General features: G+C 44.0%; 1 protein-coding gene and 1 long non-coding RNA gene across 2 annotated transcripts; one reads left to right on the top strand and one right to left on the bottom strand.

Moving 5' to 3' along the window:
* Positions 1 to 4,709: 4,709 nt before the first annotated feature.
* On the bottom strand, positions 4,710 to 6,746 carry LOC310693011. The gene is made up of 3 exons (XR_014518959.1): positions 6,550 to 6,746; positions 5,803 to 5,913; positions 4,710 to 5,121 (listed from the first exon to the last, which is right to left on the bottom strand). It is a non-coding gene; the product is annotated as an uncharacterized lncRNA (long non-coding RNA).
* Positions 6,747 to 7,819: 1,073 nt separating this feature from the next.
* ATP5MF (ATP synthase membrane subunit f) lies at positions 7,820 to 11,079 on the top strand. Its single transcript, XM_083474597.1, has 4 exons — positions 7,820 to 7,972; positions 9,063 to 9,170; positions 9,918 to 10,034; positions 10,910 to 11,079. Exons 1-4 carry the CDS (start codon positions 7,957 to 7,959, stop codon positions 10,936 to 10,938), a joined length of 270 nt encoding a protein of 89 aa, XP_083330723.1. The 5' UTR covers positions 7,820 to 7,956; the 3' UTR covers positions 10,939 to 11,079.
* Positions 11,080 to 11,228: the final 149 nt, after the last annotated feature.

The raw sequence follows: 11,228 nt of genomic DNA, 5'->3' as shown, positions 1-11,228 counted from the left end.
ACCAGAATTCTCACGCATACCCTGTGACGTCTGACAGCCCACAACAAATTGGTGATGGCGAAGCCAGTAGCTTTCAAGCTTTTCTGCCTTCAGAGAAACCCTGTTCCACTGAGTATCAACTTGTCTACTAAGAAACCTCCATCTGCAGGTCTTTACTGGGGGATATGATGTTCTAAGGCAGTGGTTCCCAAAATCTGACCTGCCATGGGCTACTAGAAAATTGCTGAGGTTCTTGGCAAACCACAATTTTTTCCTGCCTCTTGCAGCAACTGTAATTCACTGTGTTAGGCACTGTATGATTTTTAATTGTCTTTTCACAGACATGCCACAGGCTTTCTTAATGAAGAAACCCCTATTATAGGGAGCAGAAGATCTCCCGTGGGGTCCAGCCCTTTGGATCTCACCATTGGCCTGCTTGAATGGAAGCTTTGGCTTAGAGTGCCCCCAATGTTTTCTGAAAGTTTCATACTGCAGGGGGGGGGGATTTTAAAATAGCAGGAAATTTTTCCTTCATGGAATTTTGACCACTATTGCTTGTTTGGAAACAATTGTGTGATGTGAATGTACATTAAGCCAACTGAGAGGTGTTGTTGTCTATTTTTAGTACTGTACTGTACTGTTTTTAACACTGATTGGGAGCCGTCCAGAGTGGCTGGGGAAACTCAGCCAGATGGGCGGGGTATAAATAATAAATTATGATGATAATGATTAATAATAATAATAATAATAATAATAATAATAATAATAATAATAATTTATTGGGGGACCCCTCAAAAGAATAAAAAATAACATTACATGTAAAACAGTTAAAGACAACTATTGAAAACATTTCAAAAATAAAATAAAATTAGTGATAAACTAAACACAGATGAGAACAGACATCAGCACTCTATATATTTGGATAGGCTTCTCTAAACAAAAATGTTTTTAGCAGGCACTCAAAACAGTGCAGTAAAGGTACCTGCCTGGTGTCAATAGGCAGGGAGTTCCAAAGGGCGACCACACTAAATGATTGATTTCTTACAAATGTGGAACAAGGATAATTTGAGGATTGAGGATAATTTAAGGAGCAACAACATAAGACAGATGTGGCAGGGGATTCAGCATATTACCAACTACAAACCTAACCTTGGCGCTGTCGACGGTGACCCTTTGCTGGCGGAGGAGCTTAACCTCTTCTTTGCTCGCTTCGAGACGGAGCCACCTGAGACGCCGGTATTACAGCCACCAGCCCATAGGGGCCCCTCATTCACTGTAGAGGAGCACGAGGTGAGACAAGTATTGAGGATGGTGAATCCGAGGAAGGCGGCTGGACCTGACGGCATCACTGGAAAGGTGTTGAAGGGCTGTGCGGATCAGCTGGCGAGGGTCTTTACTAAGATCTTCAACAAGTCCTTACACCAGTCTATTGTCCCACCCTGCCTGAAGTCGTCAACTATTGTCCCTCTGCCTAAAAAATCCACAATCAGTAGTTTGAATGACTACAGACCAGTTGCACTGACTCCAATCATCATGAAGTGTTTTGAGAAACTGGTGCGCCGTCATATTATTTCCTGTCTTCCATCAACTTTTGACAACTACCAGTTTGCATACAGGGCAAATAGATCCACAGAAGACGCTATCACCATCACTCTCCATGCTGCTCTGTCCCATCTGGAGCAGCCGGGGAATTATGTGAGGCTGCTGTTTGTGGATTTTAGCTCTGCTTTTAACACTATCCTCCCCCATAGACTGGTGTCCAAGCTAGAGACGATTGGACTCCCCAACTCCACCTGTCTCTGGGTTTTGGATTTTTTGTCAGAACGTTCTCAGAGGGTTAGAGTAGGGTCACATGTGTCCACAGCCCTTAGCCTTAACACCGGCTCACCACAGGGTTGTGTGTTGAGTCCCCTGCTCTATGCTCTCTATACGTATGACTGTACAGCCATCTACTCCAGCAACAAAATCATCAAGTTTGCTGATGATACTACGGTGGTGGGGCTCATTTCAGGAGGGGATGAGTCCGCCTATCGGGACAAGGTGGAGCGGCTCTGCGTTTGGTGTGGAGAGAACAATCTGGCTCTTAACACGGCTAAGACCAAGGAACTGGTGGTGGATTACAGGGAAAAAAAGACGGACATTCAGCCCTTGTACATCAACGGGGAACGGGTGGAGAGGGTGGCGGAATTCAGGTTTTTGGGAGTGACTATGGATCAGGGCATGACTTGGAGCGCAAATACCACTGCTCTGGTGAAGAAGGCCCAGCAGAGAATTTATTTCCTCAGACTTTTAAAAAAGAACAATCTGAGTGAGAGACTGCTGGTGTCCTTCTACCGAGGCTCCATAGAGAGCATACTTACATACTGTATTTGTGCTTGGTTCTCCAGTTGTACAGCTAGGGAGAGGAAGGTGCTCCAGAAGGTCATAACCACAGCCCAAAGGATTATTGGTCACCCTCTCCCACCTTTGGAAGAACTGTACGGTTCCCGTTGCCTTAGGAAAGCAAACAACATCCTGCAGGATCCATCTCACCCGGGATACAGTCTGTTTGCACTACTGCCTTCTGGCAGGAGGTATAGAAACATCAAGTCAAGGACAAATAGACTGAAAAACAGTTTCTATCCAAGAGCTGTGGCCTTTTTGAATGCTGTAACTCGATAGTGAGACCTGGGAGTTTGATGGGTGTGGGTGTGGTTGGAAGGTGGTTTGTTTGGTTGTTGTTGTGTTTTGCTTTTGTTGTTTTTAAGGGATGGCATCCAATTTCGTTGCACTTGTGCAATGTTGCACTAGTGTAATGACAATAAAGAATCTATCTATCTATCTATCTATCTATCTATCTATCTATCTATCTGGAACAAGCATTATATGGCACCTGTAACAGTGCTAGTTCTTGTTGTTTATGTTGTTGTTCCTACTACTCCTATTATTGTCTTATTAACACACCACCCATTCTTAAACAGATTACAGGGTATTACACAACATGAAAACTGTGATACAGCCATTTTAATTAAAAAAACCAGTTAGTTATAACACCTAAACTATCAGCAAGACCCAGAATCTTTAACTGGTTGGTTTATTGTTTCTAATTGCAGGAAATATTGCAATACTTGCCTTCCTCCGCCACGTAGCACAGCCTCCTTCGGATGTAAATTTATTTAGTGGCCTATCCCTTTGCAGCAACCTCTAGCTCAATTTTAAGAAATAAGTAAATAGTAAAAATCCATATTTCGCAAGCCTTTCCAGAGCCTCTTAGCAGCTGGAGAAACTGAACAGCTTTCTCTGAACAGGCTGTTTTTTTCTAAGCAAGGCTGACGCCTGCTGGGCTGCTCTGAAAAGGCTATTTGTCAAATAGTGCAGATTCACTCACTATTAGGTCCCTGTATGACCCTAAATTTCTCTATGTGTGAATTATCAAGCATGGCTCTGCCCTCAGAATGGCCAGATCTTGGCCCTGAGGAGGATATACGTGTGCCAAGAGAAGAAGATCATGCATTCAGGATGGTTGCATCAGAACGTAAAGGGAGCCTTCTGGATTAAGCCAATGGTCCATTTAGTCCAGCATCCGTTTCTCACAAGGGCCAACTAGATGCCTCAATGAGAAGCCACAATGGGATCTGAGCATATGAGCGCTCTCCTCACCTGTGGTTTCCAGCAACTGGTGTTTAAGAGCATTGCTGCCACCAACTGTGGAGTTACAGATAGGTAGCCGTGTTGGTCTGCCATAGTCAAAACAAAAAAATTCCTTCCAGTAGCACCTTAAAGACCAACTAAGTTAGTTCTTGGTATGAGCTTTCGTGTGCAAGCACACGAAATCTGAAGAAGTGTGCTTGCACACGAAAGCTCATACCAAGAACTAACTTAGTTGGTCTTTAAGGTGCTACTGGAAGGATTTTTTTTTTTTTACCAACTGTGGAGGCAGACCATAATCACCATGGCTAGTAGCCATAAAGAAGGCTGATTGCCAAAGAATTGATGCTTTGAATTATGGTGTTGGAGGAGACTCTTGAGAGTCCCATGGACTGCAAGGAGATCAAACCTATCCATTCTGAAGCAAATCAGCCCTGAGTGCTCACTGGAAGGACAGATCCTGAAGCTGAAGCTCCAATACTTTGGCCTCCTCATGAGAAGAGAAGACTGTCTGGAAAAGACCCTGATGTTGGGAAAGATGGAGGGCACAAGGAGAAGGGGACAACAGAGGACGAGATGGTTGGACAGTGTTCTCGAAGCTACAAACATGAGTTTGACCAAACTGCGGGAGGCAGTGGAAGACAAGAGTGCCTGGCGTGCTCTGGTCCATGGGGGTCACAAAGAGTCAGACACGACTAAACGACTAAACAACCACAACAAGTAGTCATCAATAGCCCTGGAGGAAAGGAAACTCAGGAAAGGTGCAGTCAATAGAACCCTCCCCACAATCCCGCATAGACCTCCAGCGAGGCCAAGTTACGAGGGGCGCTCATTAAAGATTTCCCCTGATGTACTTCCTGTGGACTGAGACTTCTCCCATTGCTTTATGCAGATGTGGAGACCTTGTCTGTAGTTGTCAGCAGGTTGCGTCAGAAGCCACGGCTTGACCCCAGAAATCAGCATTTCATCGTCTGGAAAAAGCTTGCCCTTCAGAAAGAACTTTATGGTTGGAAAGAGGTGGAAGTTCGATGGTGCGAGGTTGGGAGAATAAGGGGGGGTGAGGAAGGATTTCGTAGCCACAGGACCATGTGCAACATGTGAGTTGTGAACAGGGGCATTATCCTGCAGGAGGCAGACACCTTTGTTCAGCACACCACACCTCTCGATTCTGATGGCCTTCCGCAGCAGTGAAGCGTAGTATGTCCCGGAAACTGTGGTACCCATTGCCAGGAAATCCATCATCACTACTCCATGCTGGTCCCAGAAGACCATGAGCAGGACCTTGCCCACTGATGGTTGGACACGTGCCTACTTTGGAGGTGGTAAGGCAGAATGCGTCCATTGTTTGGATGGACCCATGTTTCTTCCTGAGTAACTAGTCTGGCGAAGAAGTCATCAAGGTTTTTGTGACACTTGGCCAAAAGAGCCAGTGAGCATGTGACTCGTTCCTGCTTCTGGAAAGGCATCAGCAACCGGGGAACCCACTGTACGGACACTGTTGCAACAGGGTCCTCTCTGTATCCACAGGCAGGCAAAAGAGAGAAAACCCCGAACTGAGATAAGCCCCGAGCTCATATCCCCTTTCACTAGGGCAGTTCATAAAAAACTTTTTTGTAAAAATGCCTGCTCCAAAGGTCTTATCTTACTATACAGTGGTACCTCGGGTTAAGTACTTAATTCGTTCTGGAGGTCCGTTATTAACCTGAAACTGTTCTTAACCTGAAGCACCGCTTTAGCTAATGGGGCCTCCTGCTGCTGCCGTGCCGCTGGAGCACGATTTCTGTTCTCAGCCTGTAGCAAAGTTCTTAACCTGAGGTACTATTTCTGGGTTAGCGGAGTCTGTAACCTGAAGTGTCTGTAACCTGAAGCGTATGTAACCCGAGGTACTACTGTATCTAAAATTTCATGCATATCAGTTAATATCTTGACCCTCCTCCACGAAAATAGCTGTTTACTTGGCCGTTTTCCTATGTCGTGAAGGCTGAAATTTCAATTCAGTGGAGCAGAGTCAAGATATTAACTGATACACATGAAATTTCAGATACGTATAGCTATATAATCCCTAGTGTAGTAAGATAAGACCTTTGGAGCAGGCATTTTCAAAAAAAAAAATTTTACGAACTGCCCTACCTTTCACGCTCCCCACTCCCTCGTGCCAAACATAGATTAGGTACATGTGAGACAGGTGAGTCATACCTGATTCAGTGATGACATGAGGCAACAAGATTTTGTGCTCATCTTTGGCTTTTCCATCCCCCTAGGTGTCGTGAGAGGATGAGACTGGAAACTGATAGCTGGAGACAATGCCTGATGGGGTGATTTACAAAATACAATCACAAACTCACAGACTAATTTTTACAGGAATCATAAAGACATTAGCAAGAGCAAAAGGATTTAACAAACAAAAGATGGAAATGGTTTATTGAATATTTACAAACAAACTGTAAATGGATAAGAACATTGGCAGGATTGTTGTAATAACTGTTTTATAAGAGTACACATTTAAAGTAGATGAATAAATGATTAAGTTAATTTGGAATATGCAGAAAAAATATATATAAAAAACAAATTTTAGGAACTGCAGAAAGAGGGGGAAGGAAGTCGAGTTTCAAAATGTTAAAATGATTGTAAAATTATTGAAAGGTATACAATTGAAAATCATAAATAAAAATTTTATATATATAAATAATAACAAACAAACAAAAGATGGTTGCATAGATTTCAAGTGTAAGCTGCAAACTGTTTTGAAAGCTTTAAGACGATCAGTTGTTACAAAGCACTTAATATAAAAATGTTGCAAAACAAACTGTTACATGTCTTTATACTGTAGTTGCAAGGGGTTTGACTCATGGGGATACGTTTTATATCAAGATGCATTTTATTTCAAGGCCTCACAGTGGAGAGGAAAGAAACATGGCTGTTCCCTTTATTAGTTCAATATGCCTTTATGTAATTGAGGGAGCATTTATTTTCTTATCACCTCCTTGAATTTGTCTAGTCCTCTTTGAAAGCCATTCAAGTTGGTGGCCACCTCCTCATTGCCTCCTGTGGCAGTGAGTTCCATAGTTTAACTGTGTGCTGTATGAAGAAGTGCTTTATCTGTCTTGAATCCAACATTCAGGATGCCCATGAGTTCTGGAGAAAAACATGCTGTAGCCTCTTTTTCTATGCCATGCATATTTTTGCAAACCTCTATTATCCTCTTACTCGCCTTTTCTCTAAACCGAAAAGCCCCAAATGCTGTGACCTTTGCTCGTAAGAGAATTGCTACATCCCCTTCATCGTTCTGGATTACTTTAAATATCAATTTTAAAATGTTAACATCCTGCCTTTCAATCTGTTCATCAGGGTTGAACAAACAAACCCCAACATCCAAGACTAATAAAAGCAATAAAAATAAAAGCAGAAGCCAGCGTTTATACAGAACAAATCAATCAGCAATAAAATAACGGAATTGTCTAATCAATAGAAGATTATGTTTCAAAATAATTTCTCTTTAAAAGGTATGCCTTTGTATTCTTTTTCTCTTTTTTTGGAGGTGAGGTGCCTTTTTATTGCTTTTATATTTTGGATTAGTGGTTGTTTTAGAATGCATCGTGTTACGATGTTTGCAGTTTTATGCTACACAACTTGAGAGATTTATATTAAAAGGAGAAATATAGAACAGCAATATTATTTTAATATATTCTCCCATCCTTTGCTGTAACTTGCCGCACTAAGGGTGGCTTTTGAAAGGTTAAAACACAACAAAAGTCAGCAGAAATTAAGCAACCAGTAACGAAGAATAGTTGGTAAAACCTTTTTTAAAAAAAGTATTTGTGTGGGGGATCAGTTTCAAAAGCAAATTTCATTAATTCATTGTGGCTTTGACAAACATTTCGTTTAAGTTATTTATTAAGAGAGTATTATCTATACAAGAGCTTATTGTTTCTGGGCTTGTTTTGTTGTTGTTTTGCTTTTGTGTGTGTTTTTCTTTGACTGGGATATTTTTCAGCTGAAAAGCCGTTCTGGCTCCCCTTCAGGAAAGAAAAAAGCGGAATATGAAGCCCTATGGCTGTTTGCTCAGGAAGCAAATCCCACTGCCTTCAGTGGATCTCGCCCCTCAAGTGCGCGCGCTCTAAGGATGGTCGCCAAAGACACCTGTGAGGAGAACGTCCCGCTCTTATCCAATCCCTTGGCTTCTCTTTCCCGCCCAAACTAGCTCCGCCCAGCCCCTCCCCTCGCCAGGCCCGCCCATTACACCTCCCAAGGAGAGGGCGACCTTCTTTTCCCACGAGCCCCCGCGCGCGCAACCTTCTCCCGGCAGCCCTTGCGAGCGGAGGAGCAGGGAGGCGTTGCGGCAGCTTCAAGATGGCGGACCGACCCGGTAAGCGCTTTTTGAGGGAGGGAGACGCCAAGGTGACCCGGCTCCTGTCAGGGCTTGGGCGGTGCTGGGATTAACTTGCTCCCATTTCCCGGAGAAGAAGCGCCCCGCTGTTCTGTGGAAGGAGAAAGACGCGCCTTCTGAGAAAGAGACGCCCTTCTCAATGTAGCCCTGGGTACAAGCGCCAGGCCGCTGCTCTTCATTGCTGGGGTTCGCCCTTGAGGCCACCGTTTCTCACCCCAACCTTTCTCTTTGTTGCCTCCCAACAGCTTTCCTTTGCATTTGTGTGTCAGTGTCAGGCAGAAGTTCGGCAGACAAAGCTTCGAACGCCCCTGCCCCCCACCCCATAAGAATAACCTAGTGCAGGCACGTTCAACTCCCAAGAGACTGCTATCTACTCCCAGTATTTAAAAAAACGGGCAGTTTTAAAATACTGGGAGTATAAAACCCATTGTCATTGGAGGAAGGAGGAGCGTGCATGCGTGGGTGGGTGGAAAGAGTTGTTGAGCTTTTTAGGGGGAGGGTCGCCCAGAGATGTTGAGCTTTTTTTTTAAGGAGGGTTACAAGAAATCATTGACAATCGCACGCAGCAGTAAAGCTACCTATCGGCCGCCCACCTTCTTCCCCCACCCCATCGGCGGGGAGAAAATAAATGTCAACGCGGTGCCCACGGAAATAGGTCCTGTAGATCACGGTCGACCGGTTGGACATTTTCTGATCTAACGGTTCATGGCCCACCTAGGCCAGCATCCTGTTCTCTCAGTGGCCAACCAGATGCCTCTATTGGGGAACCTGCAAGCAGGACCTGAGCACAGGAACAACTCTCCCTCCCTGCAGTTTCCAGTAACTGGTATTGGGAAGTATTTATAGCCTCCAACCGAAGAGGCTGTGCCATAGCTGTGATGGCTAAAAGCCACCAATAGCTTTCTTCCCCATGAATTTGCCTATTCATTTTTTGAAGATGTCGGAAGTCAGTGGTTGCCTCCGAGGGGAGGTGTGGGGGAGAACCTTATGTTACCACTTGTTCCTCCTCCTTGGAATAGGGATGGGTAAGTCATAGCAGATACCCACCCTCACATTCTTTTTTTCTTAGTTCCAGTAAAAGATATGAGGCTGCTGGATGTAAAAGTGGGGCAGTTGCCAAACTGGTTAGCAACTCGAGATTACACCCCAGCTGGGTTTGTTACGAGTATCCGAGGAGGTGAGTGTCTGGGAAACATCTGATGTGGAGCATATGTTTGTGGCAGGAATTGTATGCATGTGATTGTCTTGCTGAATATTTAATCTGTTCAACACCAACATTTTGTGTGCAGACAACCAGGGTTTCAGAAGTCTCCTATTAGGCTTATGCCAATAGTGTTATACCTGAGAAACACTGGCAGGATTCAGTGTACAACAGATCACACTGGAGTGGCATAAAAACATACTGAGGCAGTGGCTGCTTATGAATAAAAAACCAGAGGGCTGTTACCCCATGTAGAGCTGGCAGTAGTTCTGCAACATCTCAAGCAGGTTTTTATTTCCGAGCCCAGCTACTTGGACAGGAAGGCATTGAACGCAAGGCCTCTTGCAAAACATTCGTTCGTCTACAGAGCTGCAGCTTTAACCTGGATTCTCAGTCCCTTTCCCTCTGTTCTTAAGCATATGTCTTAATGTAGTAGCCATTTTAAAGTGTTTAGATAAACTAAATGGTACAGCCTTGTTGTAAAATCCTGATTTTTGATAAATTTCCTACTTGGGCTATAAGCCTAAGTACACTAGCTAGAAAGGTAGGTCTCATTGAGGCCACTGAGTTCAATGGAACTAAACAACAGGCTGCAAAAGTAGTGACCTTGGGCTGAAGACTTCATTTCCTTATTCTGTTAGCTTTTTAGTGTAGCTGTTACTTATCACTACTAGGTGTTCCTCTGCTATCTGTATGGCTAAGACTACGCTCCTTTTTCACTAGGCTATGACAGATTTGTCAAAAAGTACATTGATGTGAAGAAACCAGGCATTGGTGGCGTCGCCATGATGCTAACTGCCTATGTGGTTCTCAGCTACGTGTGGAGCTTCGACCATATAAGTGAGTAAAACTTTCAATGTGTATACCTAAAAAGCAGCAGTAAATACAGTACAGTCGCATCTTTCGCACATTTATCTTGCACGATTTCAACTTTACATGATAAATGCATGCAAAGCAGAGATCTTTTAACCTCCCTCCCTTGCTTACTGGGCAAGCCCAGCTCAGCAGGCAGGCTCTGGGGTGCTCTTGCAAGATACTGTGGGGCCGTCCCAGGTTCCCACAAGAACTTGCATGACCACCCTTAGGCTTCCAGAGCCAACATGATGTGATGGCCTTGCTTGGGGGACAAGGCCCACTCAGTGCTCTGGCTCTGGCAATGTAAGGACACTAATGGGTGGTTCAAGTATAGCAGTTTTTGCATTTATGTACCTTCCCTGCGTAAGATGCGATTGTACTGTAAGTCCTCTGAGAGGAGAATTCCTAATGCTTTTAGGGAAAGGCATGTGTGCTGTTGATTTTCTGCTCGTGCTTCATGCCCCGGCCTATGGTGGATTGCATCAGTTACACTCTCTCTCTTCCTTTTGGAACTACTAAAGTTTCTTGGGATACCTAAATTGAACTTACATGGCCAAAGTATAGCTCTGAGTACTTGTCCTGGAGAAATGGGGAGGTTGTGTTCATGGGAAATTTGTAAATTTCCCAGATGCATATAGCTGCTTACTGTTGGGAACCTGAATGTTTAATTGGATGCCATGTTGTTGTCAGGCGCTAGGTAAAACCCATTTTCCCCAGGTATTTGGTTAATGATCGTATACAGTATGTCATTGTTTAGCTTTGTCATGGCAATTAGAAGCTGTTTTGAACACACATGGAAATATGGGATAAACCTTTTAAATGAAGGATGCAAACTGCAACTGTTTGTTTTGGCTATTCAGAGCATGATCGCTGGAGGAAGTATCACTGAAGCTTGATGGACCAGAAGAATACAAGCTGCCATACTGCGACTCGTAGTGAGTTTGCTTCAACTGAATGCAGATTGGCTCTTACCTTCTAGACTCAACAGTGTATTCTGTGACCAATAATAAAATATCTACTTTCCTTGTGACTGATGGAACTAATTTGATCACTGCAAGGTAACAAACAAATTGATCCCACAGCGGGCACGGGGGGGTTTACATTAAGTTGGTGCTTGAAGGGATTGGTAACCACAGCCCATGAGTGAATAATTGCCTGAAGTTATAAGGAGAAGGAGTA

Source organism: Podarcis liolepis (genome assembly GCF_965112155.1).
Source record: "Podarcis liolepis genome assembly, chromosome: 14".
Lineage (NCBI taxonomy): Eukaryota > Metazoa > Chordata > Lepidosauria > Squamata > Lacertidae > Podarcis > Podarcis liolepis.
Note: the sequence above shows the minus strand (reverse complement) of the source record. Positions and strands in the feature narration are given on the sequence as shown.

Coding starts and splice junctions, on each gene's coding strand:
- ATP5MF (XM_083474597.1), top strand. Junction 9,171..9,917: donor TGTTACGAGTATCCGAGGAG/GTGAGTGTCTGG, acceptor CTTTTTCACTAG/GCTATGACAGATTTGTCAAA. Junction 10,035..10,909: donor GTGGAGCTTCGACCATATAA/GTGAGTAAAACT, acceptor TTGGCTATTCAG/AGCATGATCGCTGGAGGAAG.